This window comes from Pseudophryne corroboree, chromosome 2 (assembly GCF_028390025.1).
Source record: "Pseudophryne corroboree isolate aPseCor3 chromosome 2, aPseCor3.hap2, whole genome shotgun sequence".
NCBI classification, from domain to species: domain Eukaryota; kingdom Metazoa; phylum Chordata; class Amphibia; order Anura; family Myobatrachidae; genus Pseudophryne; species Pseudophryne corroboree.
Window position 1 is genome coordinate 315,552,113 of NC_086445.1, and position 19,000 is coordinate 315,571,112.

The 19,000-nt window shown below is 43.4% G+C and overlaps 1 protein-coding gene across 4 annotated transcripts in view; it reads right to left on the reverse strand.

Moving 5' to 3' along the window:
- Positions 1–323: 323 nt before the first annotated feature.
- Positions 324–19,000, reverse strand: part of COMMD6 (COMM domain containing 6) — a 73,262-nt gene continuing 54,585 nt past the window's right edge. For all 4 annotated transcript variants that reach the window (XM_063952946.1, XM_063952945.1, XM_063952947.1 and 1 more), the window contains 2 exons: positions 2,803–2,955; positions 324–2,268 (listed from right to left, as the gene is read on the reverse strand). In XM_063952946.1, coding sequence (XP_063809016.1) covers positions 2,218–2,268; positions 2,803–2,955 — 204 coding nt within the window. In that variant the 3' untranslated portion in view covers positions 324–2,217. The remainder of the gene's footprint in view (positions 2,269–2,802; positions 2,956–19,000) is intronic.

Here is a 19,000-nt window from a genome sequence, read left to right on the forward strand (position 1 = left end):
TTTTCATTTCATTAAATTATTAACTATATTAAGAAAATAAAAAATAATTCTTGACTGTTGCAGTTGTGGAATGACGGACTAATACCAAAGCAAACTATTGCTCAGAAGTGGGTAAAGAAAGAAAAAAAACACAACACACCCATTTGCCTTTAGTTCACTTTTTCTCTACTTTGTGTGATTGTTGCATAAAAAAACATGTGATATTGATGCTGGAAATTGACTGAAAGGATTGCCCCTATATTCTTTAACCCTCGATGTGATGGCCTCTCAGACGTCCGTGAGTGTAAACCTTTAGCCACAAGTTACATGCACAACACAAGCAGTAAAGATTCACACTGGTTTATTATGAGGTTAACAAAAGTATAAAAGACAACGTATATGGGTGTAACTGACATGTTGTTACACTTCTTATTGGCTCGTTAGTAGTTACCAGGCAGAATTGATAAGGCGGATGTCCATATATGGGTTTTTCTACAAGTTTCTCAAAACATTTAACAAAGTCTGTAACACAGGATATTTGGTACCACACAGAAATAGAAATAACAGGTTTGATCTGGTATGGGACTGCCCTTGAAAACCAGGCTCATACAAGCCTGGTATTTGTATGAGCAGACAAAGGTATCCGGCACAGGGTAGTACGTATCTATGCAAACACATAACAGTTCATATAGCATGTTTTAACCCTTCATTAGGGAAGTAGAAATATTCACTTTTACACTGTAACTATTATAAGGAAATTGATCATATAAAAAGTAATATTTACAAAGCACAGAAGAGTTAACCCTTCATTGACCAGCCCTTAAATTGCCAAAATATGCTCAGCACGGGGATGAGAACATCCTCATTGGTAAAGGGGTGAAAAAAGTCCTCGTATTGCCGCAAGTGGCTCCTTTGTTTGTCTTCTGTCATACCAGCTTGGAAAATTCCTTTGGAATCTGAGTGAGACTTGAGACACTGTTGAAAAAAGCAGATTGGATAAGATGCAAATTCTTAATTTATTCCTTAAAAGGGGTTGTACTGGTTTTTCACTGTCACAAAGGATTCCAACACAATCATCTTGTCTTTGTTAAATGACATGTTTTTATTTTCAATATCGAAAGTGTGCTAAGACAGAGAAAACATCTTGCAATGATCATGTAAAGGAACAGGCGATTTAAGGGAGAATCTATTTTACATTAAAGGTGGGAAATAAGTTCTTTGTTGTTGAAATAGAAGAAGTCACTGCCATTTTTTACTTTAAATTCAACAGCTGAAGAATAGTTTGCCCGAGACTGCTCTTTATGCAGAGCCGTCTGGGCAATAGCAGAGAACAAACCACTGAGGATACACAGCAGCTGTCAAATGCCTGGGGAAGTTTAGTCCAGATGGAACAAATGCACAGATAGGGGAAAAAAAAAAAAAAAGAAGAAGAGGGGGGCACTATAATTGTGCACATATATAATGTGAAAATAAAGTGCATATTGCAGCTGGCAACCGTTACCACATCATGTATGTCCTTATTAAAATATGAAGCTTGTAACTAAAAATAAAATGTAACAAAGTAATGCATACAGTAGACTTACCATACCATTCCTGTAAACCAGATCCCCCATATATTACACAGGTTCTGTGGCTGGCTGAAGTCCAGCCTGCATTTCACCTGCTTTTAATCAGCTAGAGAACCTGTGTAATTGAGGAGTGTCCTGGTTTAAAGAGATAGTATGGTAAGCCTAGTTATAGTTACCTGGAGAAAAAGGTGGAATAATATATGCCATTTACTAATGATAAAGCAGATGTTGTATATATTATATTAATGACATTTTTCTCTTTTACTGTGAATTAAAATATAATTAGCTATCAAGTTTCTTTCAGCATTTGTGAAGGATGACAACTGCATGGTGTGTAGAGTATCACTCCTAGTACAGAGGAATGCATACAATACACATAGATTTAAGACTCATACCTGTGCAGGCTATTATAAAACTTCTGGAATTTGTGTCTGACTCCTTGTTTGCCAAGAAATGGCAATGCCTCAATGAAAAAGACTGACAGGAGAGATTTGGATGGATATTAATACAAATCCATCTCACAATTTTTTACATTAGACAAACTATACTTTAGCCAATGTTACATCCTTCTTGTCATGCTGACAATGTACAGTATGCCTAATGCAGGTCACAAGATCCATCTTGTTATGTTAGAAACAGGAGGAAGCAAAGGCACCGTGAAGAGTTTACTTCAAACATTCTCCAGAGCCACAGACATATCTTTAAATTGCTTGAAGAAATTCTGGGGAATGAAAAAAACAAAACAAAAAAAAAAACAACAAGTAAATAAAATTTCAGTGCAGTTACTACTCACCTAATATTGTAACACTAGTTGAAAAAGTACGCCTGGCGATATCTACGTAATATTATGCATGTAGGAACTTAAAATAGATTTCTACGAATTTTATTTTTTTGCATCAACATCCCTCCACCAAACAAAAAAAACAAAACCCCCAACAACAACTGCTGGTCATCAGAGTAACTTCATTTATATAGAAAAATATATACATAACAAATGGCTGCTTTAAACAATTACAATACAATATAAATATCTTAAAATATCAAAATTTAATGTTCGTGTGAAATCAGTTTGGCTTTAAGCAGCTAATAGTCCTTATAAAACACTTGAGTGATGAGTACAATGTTAAAAAAAAAAAAGTATCCATACCCTGAACAGTTAATTGCAGAGCTTAACATGTAGCTGTGTTAATAAATCAGGCTGTTAGCATAAAAGAGAAACCGTAATAAAAAAAACAAAAACAAAAAACATACAAACCTGAAACTCTGGAATAGTCATTTCAAACACCTTGCTTCTAACCTCTCCGGAATAGTCTGCTAATTTCATTGCTACAGTGACATAAGGATGCTTTAGGGATCTGCAGCTGTCTGAACTAACTGCCATTCCAATTTTCCACTGGAAATCAACAAGCTGCGAGAAAGAAATAAAACAGTGAGACGCCTTCATTAATTATGAAGCCATTTAGGGAACATATGCATACAATAGGATAGCTCAGATGGGGTTAATAGGTGAGCCCAAAATATCTACTATTGCGGTTTTACATATAAAAACACAATACAAGTATTTGACATTGTAAAAGGTAACCGCACTTTGCTTTCAATCGCTGTTAAGCGAATATGCTACACAGTGCAGATAAATCTAATTCAACCTTTTAATCAGTTTTTATACATTAAAGTTTGGTCTCTATGCTTCCCCTGTAGTGTTGGGGTTTCTCATGAGACTTGGTGTAAGGACCAAGATCAGTCAGCCTTGTGTCTTGCCATAAAATCACAAAGCTCCATGGCACTGACATTTAAAGACCTAGGGACAATAGCTGGAGCTTACAAAGAGAATGTCGGCAGCCTGAAGAGGGGTAAGGTCATACCTCCCAACATGACCCTCTCCAGGAGGGACAGAATGCTCTGCTCCTGGACTTCTGCCATCACCTGTATTAAACTAGTTATTTAAAAAGAAAGGTGTTACAGCACAGGTGATGGCAATCATTAATTAAGAGGGAAGTCCAGGAGCAGAGCATTCTGTCCCTCCTGGAGAGGGTCATGTTGGGAGGTATGGGTAAGGTCACCTGCTAGAAGTGTGCTACAAAAACACAAAGAAAGACCACTTCTGTACAATTCTGTATCAGGAGGAAAGACAGGTAGTGTGTTCTACTCCGCCTTCGTTAGCAAAAAATAAATAAATAAAACACTGTCATCCCCCTTAATACAGTGGTTCACAAACTCAGTCCTCAAGGCATGCTAACAGTCTAGGCTTTAAGGATATCCATGCTTGAGCACAGATGGTTATATCAAATAGACTGAGGCACTAAATTTAGTCACCTGTGCTGAAACATGGATATCCTGATAAACTGTACTGTTAGGGTGCCTTGAGGACAGAGTTTGGGAACCACTGCTTTAACACGCTGCCTAGTACAATATTTTAAAATGGAGAATTCATACTTTGCTTCTTTAGACTGGTCATAGTGAGGGTCTGTAACTTCGTGCTATAGCTAGCTGGGAATGTAATATCTGCATTTTCACCTTTATGCAAAGCTGCACCAGAACAGTATATATTTTACATTTAGTTTATTGTTCATATAAAACCTATTAAATATATGGTAACACTAGACTGTAATTGTGGACACTACACCTGCTCGTTCAGGTGTGCTATGGTATCGGATATACAGGAGGAATGCTTTTAGCTCTGCTCTGAATTTTTTTTTTTTCAATGAAGTTTTGCTATTGATGCTGTAAATTCTGTATTGGAAGTATGCTTCACACCTACTGCTTTGCAGCAATGCCATCACAAGACTTATTTGTCAAACATAAAATGTTGGCAAGACCAAAATGGCGCAATAGCCTTCAACCAGATTTTTACATTTACAAATTGATTTAATAAAGATGAGAAAATAGGATTTTAAATACCTACCGGTAAATCCTTTTCTCGTAGTCCATAAGGGATATTGGGGACATATTAGTACAATGGGATAGACGGCTCCAAAGGAGCCAGTGCACTTTAAATTTCTTCAACTGGGTGTGCTTGCTCCTCCCTTCTATGCCTCCTACAGGTCAGTTATAGGTAAAACAGTGCCCGAAGGAGAATGACATACTTGAGAGAAGGAACATAACAATAAGTGTGGTGAGATTTACACAGAAGCACATAACCGGGCCAGCAAGGGCTGGCAACAGGAACAGCAACAGCTGAACAGGTAACACCTAACAGAGAACCTGCAGAAAGTCACCGCACAGAGGCGGGCGCCCAATATCTCTTATGGACTACGAGAAAAGGATTTACCGGTAGGTATTTAAAATCCTATTTTCTCTAGCATCCATAAGGGATATTGGGGACAGATTAGTACGATGGGGATGTCCCAAAGCTTCCAGAGCGTGCGGTGACATCTGCAGCACCGCCTGCCCAAACTGGGTATCCTCTTTGGTCAGGGTATCAAACTTGTATAACTTCACAAAGGTGTTGTTCCCCGACCAGGTAGCAGCTCGGCATAGTTGCAGGACCGAGACGCCAAGGAAGACCCCACTGATCTCGTAGAGTGGGCCTTCAGAGACTGTGGAACAGGTAAGGCTGCAGACACATAGGCCTGATGGATAGTAAGCCGAATCCAACGAGCAATAGACTGCTTTGAAGCAAGGCAACCCTTTTTCTGCGCATTATACAGCACGAACAAGGAATCAGTCTTTCTGATCCGAGCCGTCCTCTAGACATAGATTTTCAAGGCTCGCACTGCATCCAATGCCTCTGGAGAAGCTGAAGTGCCAGAACTGGACAGAATCACAATAGGTTGAAACGCGGAAACCACCTTCGGCAGGAACTGCTGTCTAGTCCGGAGCTACGCTCTGTTCTCATAAAAGACCAAGTAGGGACTCCTACATGATAAGGACCCCAATTCTGAGACACGTCTAGCAGAAGCCAGGACCAGTAACATCACAGTCTTCCACGTGAGGTACTTGTCTTCTACCGTCATCAGAGGTTCAAACCAGGAGGACTGTAGAAAGGGTATCCGTTCACATGGTCGACCATGTTATGGTCGACAGTCATTAGGTCGACCACTATTGGTCGACATTGACATGGTCGACATGGACACATGGTCGACACATGAAAAAGGTCGACACATGAAAAGGTCGACATGAGTTTAACTTTTTTTTCTTTTGGGGAACTTTTCCATACTTTACGATCCACATGGACTACGATTGGAACGGTAAAGTGTGCAGAGCGAAGCGGTAGCGGAGCGAAGGCACCATGCCCAAAGCATGGCGAGCGAAGTGAGCCATGCGAGGGGACGCGGTGCACTAATTGGGGTTCCCAGTCACTTTACGCAAAAAACGAGACCAAAAAAAGTAAAAAAAAAAACCTCATGTCGACCTTTTCATATGTCGACCATGTGTCCATGTCAATGTCGACCAATAGTGGTCGACCATAACATGGTCGACCATTCATACCGGAACCGTAGAATGCATAACACCACATCCAAAACCCAAGGTGCCATCCATTGGCGGTACAAACGGAGGTTGTATGTGAAGCACCCCTTGCAAAAGATCTGAACTTCTGGCAGGATAGCCAACTTCTTCTGGAAGAAGACGGAAAGAGCTGAAATCTGGACCTTAATGGATCCCAGACGTAAGCCTTTATCCACTCCAGTCTGCAGGAAACAAAGGAATCTTCCCAAGTGGAATTCTGCAGACGGATATGTGCGTTCCTTGCACCAAGATATGATAGTGTTTTGACGTCACAGGTTTTCTGGTTTGCACCATAGTGGCAATGACCTTTTTGGAAAGCCCTTTGTGAGCTAGGATGTTCCGCTCAACTTCCATGCCGTCAAACGAAACCGCCGTAAGTACGGGTAGACGAACGGTCCTTGCTGAAGATCTCTTCTTAGCGGTAGAGGCCAAGGGTCCTCTACGGACATGTCCAGAAGAGCCAAGTACCACGCGCCTCGGGGCCAATCAAGATTGCTCGCACTCCTTGATGCCCGATCCCCTTGAGCACCCTTGGGACCAACGGATTTGGAGGAAATAGGTAGACCAGCTGGTAAGGCCAAAGAGACGTTCGTGCATCCACTGCACTTGCCCGGGGGTCCCTGGTTCGCGAGCAATAGCAGCGAAGCTTCTTGTTGAGGCGAGAGACCATCATGACGATCTGTGGGCAACCTCACCTGTCGATCACCTGTTGAAACACCTGAGGGTAGTCCCCACTCCCCTGGATGGAGATCGTGGCGACTCAGGAAGTCCGCTTCCCAGTTGTCCACTCACGGAATGAAGATTGCGGACAGTGCTCTTACATGTCTTTCTGCCCAGAAGAGTATTCTTTACACTTCTCGCATGCGGGCTCTGCTTTTCGGCCCCCCTTGTCAATCGATGTACGCCACAGCCATTGCATTGTCTGACTGAACTTGGATCGCCCGATACCAGAGCATAGGGGAGGCCTGAAATCAGAGCATTGTAGAAGTAGGGCTCCTGGGCAGACCACTTGCCCTGGAACTGCGCCCCCTGGGTGACAGCTCCCCATTTTCTCAAACTTGCATCCGTCGTGAGGAGGATCCAATCCTGAATCCTAAAGAGACGACCTTCCAGCAGGTTGGAAGACTGTAGCCACCACAGGAGTGACAGCTGAATTATCCAGTGTATCTGAAGATGAGAACCGGACCACTTGTTCAGGATGTCCAAATTGGAAAGTTCTGGCATGAAACCTTCCAAACTGTATCGCCTCGTACGAGGCCACCATCTTTCCCAACAATTTTATGCAAAGATGAATGGATACTCGAACAGGTCCGAGAACCATACGAACCATTTCTTGAAGTTTTCTTACTTTGTCCTCTGGGAGGAACACTTTCTGTGCTACCATATCCAGGAGCATCCCCAGAAACAGGATCCGTTGAGATGGTTCCAGTTGGGACTTCTGCAGATTGAGGATCCATCCGTGGATAGTGCGATCTATGTGGAGCAATAGAAGATCCATGGAACTCGCTTTTATCAGGAGGTCATCCAGATATGGAATTACGTTGACCCCCTGGACCCCGAGCTGAAACATCATTTCCACAACCACCTTCGTGACCACCCTTGGAGCTTTAGACAGGACGAAGGGTAACGCCTGAAACTGGTAGTGATCTTCAGTAGGGTGAACCGCAGATAGGCCTGATGAGGAGGCCAAATGGGGATATGGAGGTTAGAGTCCTTGATATCCAGGGACACTAGGAATTCCTGTTCTAGGCCCGCGATCACTGCTCTCAAAAATTCCATCCTTTAGGTAGGGACTTCAGATTCAGAATGGGTCTCACAGACCCGTATGGTTTTGGTACCACGAACAGACTGGAGTAGTAACCTTGTGCTTATTGTTGCAGGGGTACTGGAACAATGACCTGTGACTGGACCAAATTGTTTATGGCCAGTAGTAGCGTATCACGCATATTTTCCAAAGCTGGTAAGACGGATTTGAAAAATCGTTGGGGAGGAGCACAGTCGAACTCCAGCTTGTAACCCTGAGAGATCAGGTCCCTTACCCCAAGCATCTTGGAAGGAACCGGCCCAGATGTGACTGTAGTGACGTAACCGAGCTCCCACCACGAGAACCCCTCGGGGTGGGTGGGCACAGTCATACTGAAGTCTTTGTGGAAGCTGAACTGGTGCTCTGTTCCTGGGAGCCGGTGACGGCTGTTTTCTTAGCCTTACCTCTGGTGCCTCCAGCTGCGTTGAAGGCTCCCCCCTGGCCCTAGATCGAAATCTGGAGGACAAAAAGGACTGAGTAGACGGGCCCGGGTAGGGACGTCTAGCAGGCGGAGGCCCCGAAAAGGAGAAACGTGGATTTCCCAGCAGTAACTTTGGAGATCCATGCATCCAATTCACCTCCAAAGAGCCAGTCACCTGTGAAGGGAAAAGATTCCACATTACGTTTGGAGTCATCAATCCACTGACGCAACCATATGGCTCTGCGTGCCGACGCAGCCATAGCCGTGGTTCTAGCATTAATATTGCCAATCTCTTTAAGAGAGTCACAGAGGACCCTAGCCATGTACTGAATGTGTTTTAGGAAAGTTACAGTAACTAAGGTCACATCACCCGAAAGACCTTCCTGAATTTGAGTAGCCCAGAAATGAATGGCATGTGTCAACCAGCAACCTGCAATGACTGGTCTTTGAGCTACACCTGCAGCAGTGTATATAGATTTCAGAGTGGTCTCAATTTTCCTATCTGCCGGGTCCTTTACCGTAAAGGAGCCCGGAGCAGGAAGTACCGCCTCTTTAGGGAAAAAGTGCGCACATCCTGCAATTTGGCATTTTTTCTTTCGGAACCAGTCAATGCCGACACTTGTATTTCCAAGGAAGCCACCGCTAAAATCTTTATCTATTCCTGTTTGGAGGATAGCTAAAACCCTGGTAACTCTGCAAGATTTCGGGTCCATACCTCTTTCATTGTACCAATGCATATAAGCTTGCCATATTTGGTGATAAATACGAGTCAAGGAAATTTTTCTTTGCTCTGAGCATTTGTGAGAATCCTCTGGACCTCAGTATATAGATTTCAAGAGCCATGCCATCAAAACAGTTGAACCAGATATCTATGATAATCAAGGACCCTGTCTTAGTCTGGGCGTAGAGGAAATAGAAAAGGTATTCAACATTTTCTGCAGATCCGTGTACCAACGCCTTCTGGGTCAAGCCGGGGTTTATTAAAATCTTGGCATCTCTGTTGTATTTTCCTCACTATCCTGAGTAGCAGGATGATTTGAGAAACCCATAAAAGGAATAAAATTCTCATGAAAAAGACATCCAAGAAGATCACTTCCTTTGTTACTGACCCGATTATGGCTCTTGTTGTTCAGATGGGACACCATGAGAATTCTCTCTGGTTAAGTCCATCTGTCTACCCGAGTCTGAACAGACTTCAGGGTGCAAAAGCCCATTCATTTACCTCAATGACGTGTCGACTGAGAAATCAGCTCCTCAGTCTAGGACTCCCAGAACAAAACCTGCCCTTTCCTTGTCCTTGCGGATCTGGACCGATCTTCCTTTAGGAATGTCCCGTGCCAGAATCAGGGCCCAGTATATGGCCCGAGGCGCTAACAGATTTATTAGCAGGCAACTTTCTCTGTGGCCCCTAATCCCCAGAATCCTCATCTTCCGGACAATGGCCCCCACAGCCCTGAAGACTGGCATTTGTTGTCAGGATCTCCCAACCCGATATCCAAAAAGGTGTCCTCTGGCCTTTATACGGACAGCACCTGGTGTTCCCAGGTGGTTTCCCATCCAAGTACCTACCATTGCCCACACTGCTTAGCTTGCAAGGTCAGGTGAGATTAGCCATATCCAGCGTGGTATGGCTGTAGATGGTTATTGTCTATCTGGCCCATTTACACCCCCTGGTATTCACAGGTGGTCTCTTATCAGAGAACTTAACCAGGCACAACACTGCTTAATTTCCAACATCAAATGAGATTGGGCATATCCAGTGTGATGCGGCTGTAGATGGAGGAGATGCTAAAAAAGTTTTGAATGGAATTATGCCCACTCCATCATGTGTATTGTTAACACCATCAAACCCATCATTCGCATTGCTGCGTGAACGGATATTGTTTGACATTGTAACCACTCTCCTAGCTTTGCCTTGGATATCTTGTTCCGAGGTAACTACTTCCTGCAAATTCGAATTCAGTATAGCCCCACCGTGAGTAATGTTACAGAACCGGAGATGATCCCATTCATGAACCACCCGTGCCTCTGCAGACAAGTTATTTGTATGTTGTAGATGAGACAGAACCTTTCCTGTATTTTTGTAAGGATAGGAAGGTGGTCAAGGTATGGCAATTTTTTTAACCTGTACTAACGGCGATAAATTGCCATAATCACTTTTGGTAAATACTCTGGGGCTGTGGCTAACCCAAAGGGTAAGGCCTAACTGAAATTTTGCTGAAGGATGGTAACCTTGAGATAACACTATTGGACAGTGGGGGTAATTCCAAGTTGACCGCAGAAGGTTTTTTAGCAGTTGGGCAAAACCATGTGCGCTGCAGGGGAGGCAGATATAACATGTGCAGAGAGAGTTAGATTTGGGTGGGTTATTTTGTTTCTGTGCAGGGTAAATACTGGCTGCTTTATTTTTACAGTGCAAATTAGATAGCAGATTGAACACACTTCACCCAAATCTATCTCTCTCTGCACATGTTACATCTGCCTCCCCTGCAGTGCACATGGTTTTGCCCAATTGCTAACAAAATTCCTGCTGCGATCAACTTGGAATTACCCCGTGTTATAGGAGCCTGAAGGTAAGATTCCGGACTTATCCAAGAATACTATATAATATATTGGCTCCCCATCCAACTATGGAGTTGCCTCCATGTGAACCGTGTTTCCCAAATTTTCTCTATTTTTGAACTGGATATTGGGGCGAGGGATTGTTTTTGACCCAGGTGGGAATAACCCCCCCGATTTTGCATGGGTTACTGGAATGACTATTCCTGACAAAACATTTTCTGAATTGCTTCATGCCAATCCCTCGCCTACGCCTCTACCCGATATGGGCTGAGACCGAAACCTTTTAGGAGAATGGTTCCAGAAGGGAAAGTATATGAACCAAACTGTTCTTGAACAGCGATTATTATGCTGATGCCCTAGAACCTTAGTGTCCATATGAGCTATATGGGATTCTTACTCCCTTGCAGGCGCTGAAACCTGTCTTCCAGTACCTCAGCCGAATGTACCTACAGCACCTGGTATTTCAAGGTGGTCTCCCCTCCAAGAACTAACCAGACCGAACACTGCTTAGCTTCCAAAATCTAATGAGATTGGCCTTATCCAGTGTGGTGTAGCCGTAGATTGCAAGGTGAAGTCCTGGCTGGCCCTATGACTGCCGCAGACAAAGACAATATGGTCTTATTCTTTTGATGGCAGAGGCCCTATAGATTTTTGCATTATCAAATGATATGCATATCTATTTTGGGAGGCACTTCCCTTTTTTTAAACAGTCCCTAGCTTGAAAAAGATATTGGAATCCCATTTACTGGCCATTCTACTTTATTGGGTGTAACCCAAACCATTTTCCTGAATTCTGCCCTCGTGCAGAGGCTGTTTTTGACCCTGGTGGGTCTTTTGGGACGTTTTAAACAGAAGTGCCTTATCCCCAGGCTCTGCTGCCTATATTGACAGACTAGCCTATTTTTGCTCTCATTTATACAGTTTATCTATTTAGCTGAAATCGTTTACCTGTTCTTCGTATGCTAAGTAGAGAATATGGAGCTTACATTGTCTGATTATTTCATGTGTAGCATGTGCAGTCGATGATTTATTTACATTCGGTTCATCAGCTTGTCTTATTGAAGACGCTGTTGGGGATATACCACAATCAGTGAGCAGCATGTGTTAATAATATAAGAATTAACATTTCAGCTAAACTGTACAAGGTCTGTGCAAAACATCACCTCAATGGGTCAATCTATACCTGATATAAATCAGGAATGTATTATGCTAAACAGCAAATCAATTTTCACACATAACCATCCTGTACTAGATCAGAGAGGATATTACAGTTTTTGACAAACAACAACATGAGTGTTTGTCAGTATATGCCGCCCTTCGACATGATAAATACTCAGGACTTTCACCGTATACAACGCAATTCGTGACTGTAATAACCTTTCTTTAAAGTGATATGTGTGACCCTTCCCATGCATTAAGGATCAGAAGTATCAACCGACAATTATTATTATTATTATTAAGTCAGCATCACACTAGCAGAAATATATATATATATATATATATATATATATATATATATATATATATATATATATATATATATATATATATATATATATATATATATATATATATATATAGGCAAAGCAGTCGGCACTCGCAAAATCAACTGTAACAACCAGCCTCCGTGCTGCATTCAAAGTGTCCATACAGTATTCCAGAAAAGAACGGCACTGGAGGCAATGAACTCAAAGAACATGCAGTGTATTTTAAGCGACAGCTGTTTCAGGGCAGAACGCCCTTTCCTCAAGCAATGACACCAAATGCTGGACAATACAGACAAACACCACTTACCCCACATAAATACCCCCAGAGGCATCGACGGCCGCGTCCTCCTCGCGGACCCGTTTCCGGAAACGAAGCCGCCGGGTCACTTCCGGTGAGCGCGTCACCCGTTACCATGGGGACCCGCAGCTTGCGGTTCACCATTTCACTGCAGCGTCTCACAGGAGGCCAGTTCTGCTTCCTCTTCCGTCAGGGCACCAGCTGCGGGGGACGGCCAGATTCACCTCCACTGTAAAAGCAGTATTGATGCACATGATAATCACAAACTCAAAGGGGAATAAACATGTATAGCAAAAAATACTAATAATTATGACATAAAAAATACATCACATAAACATAACATAAAAAGAACATACAAAAAATGTTTGACTAGGAAAAACTGGGAATCCCTGGCCCCAAATATAGGGAACTTAACCAATCACTGCTGTGATTCCCAAGCAGACCCAGAATATACAATCAAATCGACCTAAATGGCATAATTAGTATGATGCAAGGAATATCCCACTATTTGACAGGACCAAAGCTTCGGTTCCTGATTATGAGTGGAACATTGTTGCAAGGCACAACTGTGCTAGTATTGATCCTGCCTGATTAATAATGGACACAACTGCCTAGCCAAATACATTCCAGTTGATTTTGTCGTTCAGGCCGCGAGGCCAGAACGTGTCCAATTTTAAGATCCACCGGGTCTCCTTTTCCAATAAGATCTTGGCCCTATCCCCTCCCCTGATGGACGATGGTACATGTTCGATACCGAAATATTTCAAAGTACTTAACGGGTGGCCCGCGGTCTTGAAGTGCCGGGCCACCGGCTGGTCTACAGGTTTACCTTCCAATATTAATTTTATGGCGGAACGATGTGCTGCCATACGTTCACCGAGTTTGCGTGTGGTTTGCCCAATGTAGTATAAACCACATGGGCAAACTATGACATACACAACAAACGCAGTGCTGCAAGTTATTACCTGTCTAATAGAGAATTTAAAATTCCTATGAGGATGTTGGAATTCTTTGCAAGACACCATGTAATTACATGTCGTACACTTGGGGCAACGGTAACACCCCGGGGCCTTTGTTTGTACATTGGAGACAGGGACATTACCCATCCCTGTAATGTCGGTTCTAACAACCTTATCACGTAAGTTAGCTCCTCGTCTAAATGCAGCAATAGGTTTAATGTTTGTAAACGACGGCAACTCCGGGTTCCCGACGCTACAATAGGCCACAAGGCTTGTGTAGCTCTACGGATAATCGGGCTGGCCGTGGAGAAATTAGTGGCCCATGGAAGGATGCCACTAGGGTCTTTCTTTATAGGGTGTAACAACTGATCCCTGGACATCTGTAGCACCTGTTGTTTTTGTAACTGCAACACCGAACCATCATATCCTCTCGCTAAAAATTTAAGAATCATATCATCTAGGAGAGCCGGGACCTTGTCCCTGTCACTAGTGATGCGGGTTACCCGCATCATCTGGGACAGGGAAACTCCCTTTTTCAACGGCTTGGGGTGATGGCTGGAGGCCATCAACAATGTATTCCTGTCAGTTGGTTTGGAGAAAATTTCAGTGGAAATACGGCCCTCAGTAAGCATGATTTTAACATCCAAGAAGTTGGCCACCCTCTCATCTCACGTATACGTGAATTTAATAGGAGAAGGGAGGGTATTAATTTCCAACATCAACTTCTGAAAAGCTTCTATCCCACCCCCCCATAACAGGAAAACATCATCAATATATCTGGTGTACAAGATGATATTTTCTGCCACAGACTGGTTGGTAAAAAACATCCTATTTTCCTGTGCAAACATATAAATGTTAGCATATGAGGGCGCTACTGATGATCCCATCGCGCACCCTCGCAGCTGCAAATAGAATTCACCGTCAAACAGAAAATAGTTTCTGCTCAAGGTTAGTTCTAACAGAGTGAGAAACAAACTGTGCTTAAATGATGTAGGCGCTAGGTTGTCCTCCAGGAAGTCTCGCATTGCACACATCCTTTCCTGGTGTGGGATGGATGTGTACAAGCTGCAGACATCTAGGCAGCACATCAATGTGCCTGGTGGTAATGCCTCAAGTTCCTGTAATTTCAGAATAAATGAATTCGTGTCCTTCAAGAAGGATTTCTGTCCCAATAGTAATGGTTGCAGGACACTGTCCAGAAGCTGAGACACAGGCTGATATAAAGAGTCTCTAGCGGAGATAATCGGTCTCCCAGGAGGTTTAGTCTGATGTTTATGAAGCTTCGGAATTGTATAGAGTATAGGGCTCTTAGGGTGCTGAACACATAACGCCTTATACACCTTTTCTGGTAGCCAACCTTGTTTTTTGGCTTCATCTAAGATGGTAAACAATTCCTGTTGGTATTCTGACGTTTGATTTTTAGAAAGCTTACGGTATACCCCCGGTTCAGCGAGTTGGCTCAAAGCTTCATCCCTGTAATAATCAAGGTCCATGATGACAATGGCCCCGCCCTTGTCGGCGGGCCGGATCACAATGTCCTGGTACGTTTGGAGCTTCTTTAAAGCATCTCTCTCACTGAGGGACAAATTTAATCTGACTTTAGCTGGAGCAGCTAGGAACCTATTGACCGAATCGTCCATCAGTCTGTTAAAAGTTCTAATAGAGGAATTAGAAGAGACCGGATCAAACTTGGACCTGGACACCCGGTGTAAAAAATTATCAAACACAGAAGGTGCGGCCGTCTGAGAGGGAGAGTTCTGGAAAAATTCTTTGAGCCTGAGCTTTCTGGCAAATTGATGTAAGTCTCGCGACCAATTAAAAGAGTCATGTGCATTGGTCGGTACAAAGCTAAGGTCACGGCTCAGTACCTTGGTTTCTGTAGGCGTAATAGTTCGACTGGACAAGTTGAATATTAGGTGTAGTTCTTGTTCTGGGCAGCTCTTCGGACCCCTTTTGTTCTGGCCACCCCTGCGGGTGGGAGTCCTTCGGTCCGGCCGTGACCATCTTTTGAAGCTTGTTCTAAAAGGGACACTCCCCGAAGCTTCTTCTGATTCAGAGAAAGCGAAGTCGCTGTCACTGCTAGACTTCGCACTCCTCGAGCCTTGCTTTTCCTCTGCCAAGGTCTACGATTTTGTACGGCTCGCGGTTTATCCACGCTGTCCACTCCAGCCAGCCACCTGTAGACTTTATTGTCATCATAGTCCTGGTCTACAGTCATCTTTTTATTACGTTTGAATTTGAGCAATTCTCGTCTGTATTGATCACATTGCGTTTCTAATTTACGCATCCAATCTTGTGATTTATCAGATTCGAATGCTTTCAGATTATCCCTCTCAAATGTCGCAATTTTTTGTCGTGAACTTCAGGTCACACGACAAAAAATTGCGACATTTGAGAGGGATAATCTGAAAGCATTCGAATCTGATAAATCACAAGATTGGATGCGTAAATTAGAAACGCAATGTGATCAATACAGACGAGAATTGCTCAAATTCAAACGTAATAAAAAGATGACTGTAGACCAGGACTATGATGACAATAAAGTCTACAGGTGGCTGGCTGGAGTGGACAGCGTGGATAAACCGCGAGCCGTACAAAATCGTAGACCTTGGCAGAGGAAAAAGCAAGGCTCGAGGAGTGCGAAGTCTAGCAGTGACAGCGACTTCGCTTTCTCTGAATCAGAAGAAGCTTCGGGGAGTGTCCCTTTAGAACAAGCTTCAAAAGATGGTCACGGCCGGACCGAAGGACTCCCACCCGCAGGGGTGGCCAGAACAAAAGGGGTCCGAAGAGCTGCCCAGAACAAGAACTACACCTAATATTCAACTTGTCCAGTCGAACTATTACGCCTACAGAAACCAAGGTACTGAGCCGTGGCCTTAGCTTTGTACCGACCAATGCACATGACTCTTTTAATTGGTCGCGAGACTTACATCAATTTGCCAGAAAGCTCAGGCTCAAAGAATTTTTCCAGAACTCTCCCTCTCAGACGGCCGCACCTTCTGTGTTTGATAATTTTTTACACCGGGTGTCCAGGTCCAAGTTTGATCCGGTCTCTTCTAATTCCTCTATTAGAACTTTTAACAGACTGATGGACGATTCGGTCAATAGTTTCCTAGCTGCTCCAGCTAAAGTCAGATTAAATTTGTCCCTCAGTGAGAGAGATGCTTTAAAGAAGCTCCAAACGTACCAGGACATTGTGATCCGGCCCGCCGACAATGGCGGGGCCATTGTCATCATGGACCTTGATTATTACAGGGATGAAGCTTTGAGCCAACTCGCTGAACCGGGGGTATACCGTAAGCTTTCTAAAAATCCAACGTCAGAATACCAACAGGAATTGTTTACCATCTTAGATGAAGCCAAAAAACAAGGTTGGCTACCAGAAAAGGTGTATAAGGCGTTATGTGTTCAGCACCCTAAGAGCCCTATACTCTATACAATTCTGAAGCTTCATAAACATCAGACTAAACCTCCTGGGAGACCGATTATCTCCGCTAGAGACTCTTTATATCAGCCTGTGTCTCAGCTTCTGGACAGTGTCCTGCAACCATTACTATTGGGACAGAAATCCTTCTTGAAGGACACAAATTCATTTATTCTGAAATTACAGGAACTTGAGGCATTACCACCAGGCACATTGATGTGCTGCCTAGATGTCTGCAGCTTGTACACATCCATCCCACACCAGGAAGGGATGTGTGCAATGCGAGACTTCCTGGAGGACAACCTAGCGCCTACATCATTTAAGCACAGTTTGTTTCTCACTCTGTTAGAACTAACCTTGAGCAGAAACTATTTTCTGTTTGACGGTGAATTCTATTTGCAGCTGCGAGGGTGCGCGATGGGATCATTAGTAGCGCCCTCGTATGCTAACATTTATATGTTTGCACAGGAAAATAGGATGTTTTTTACCAACCAGTCTGTGGCAGAAAATATCATCTTGTACACCAGATATATTGATGATGTTTTCCTGTTATGGGGGGGTGGGATAGAAGCTTTTCAGAAGTTGATGTTGGAAATTAATACCCTCCCTTCTCCTATTAAATTCACGTATACGTGTGATGAGAGGGTGGCCAACTTCTTGGATGTTAAAATCATGCTTACTGAGGGCCGTATTTCCACTGAAATTTTCTCCAAACCAACTGACAGGAATACATTGTTGATGGCCTCCAGCCATCACCCCAAGCCGTTGAAAAAGGGAGTTTCCCTGTCCCAGATGATGCGGGTAGCCCGCATCACTAGTGACAGGGACAAGGTCCCGGCTCTCCTAGATGATATGATTCTTAAATTTTTAGCGAGAGGATATGATGGTTCGGTGTTGCAGTTACAAAAACAACAGGTGCTACAGATGTCCAGGGATCAGTTGTTACACCCTATAAAGAAAGACCCTAGTGGCATCCTTCCATGGGCCACTGATTTCTCCACGGCCAGCCCGATTATCCGTAGAGCTACACAAGCCTTGTGGCCTATTGTAGCGTCGGACCCGGAGTTGCCGTCGTTTAAAAACATTAAACCTATTGCTGCATTTAGACGAGGAGCTAACTTACGTGATAAGGTTGTTAGAACCGACATTACAGGGATGGGTAATGTCCCTGTCTCCAATGTACAAACAAAGGCCCCGGGGTGTTACCGTTGCCCCAAGTGTACGACATGTAATTACATGGTGTCTTGCAAAGAATTCCAACATCCTCATAGGAATTTTAAATTCTCTATTAGACAGGTAATAACTTGCAGCACTGCGTTTGTTGTGTATGTCATAGTTTGCCCATGTGGTTTATACTACATTGGGCAAACCACACGCAAACTCAGTGAACGTATGGCAGCACATCGTTCCGCCATAAAATTAATATTGGAAGGTAAACCTGTAGACCAGCCGGTGGCCCGGCACTTCAAGACCGCGGGCCACCCGTTAAGTTCTTTGAAATATTTCGGTATCGAACATGTACCATCGTCCATCAGGGGAGGGGATAGGGCCAAGATCTTATTGGAAAAGGAGACCCGGTGGATCTTAAAATTGGACACGTTCTGGCCTCGCGGCCTGAACGACAAAATCAACTGGAATGTATTTGGCTAGGCAGTTGTGTCCATTATTAATCAGGCAGGATCAATACTAGCACAGTTGTGCCTTGCAACAATGTTCCACTCATAATCAGGAACCGAAGCTTTGGTCCTGTCAAATAGTGGGATATTCCTTGCATCATACTAATTATGCCATTTAGGTCGATTTGATTGTATATTCTGGGTCTGCTTGGGAATCACAGCAGTGATTGGTTAAGTTCCCTATATTTGGGGCCAGGGATTCCCAGTTTTTCCTAGTCAAACATTTTTTGTATGTTCTTTTTATGTTATATGTTTATGTGATGTATTTTTTATGTCATAATTAGTAGTATTTTTTGCTATACATGTTTATTCCCCTTTGAGTTTGTGATTATCATGTGCATCAATACTGCTTTTACAGTGGAGGTGAATCTGGCCG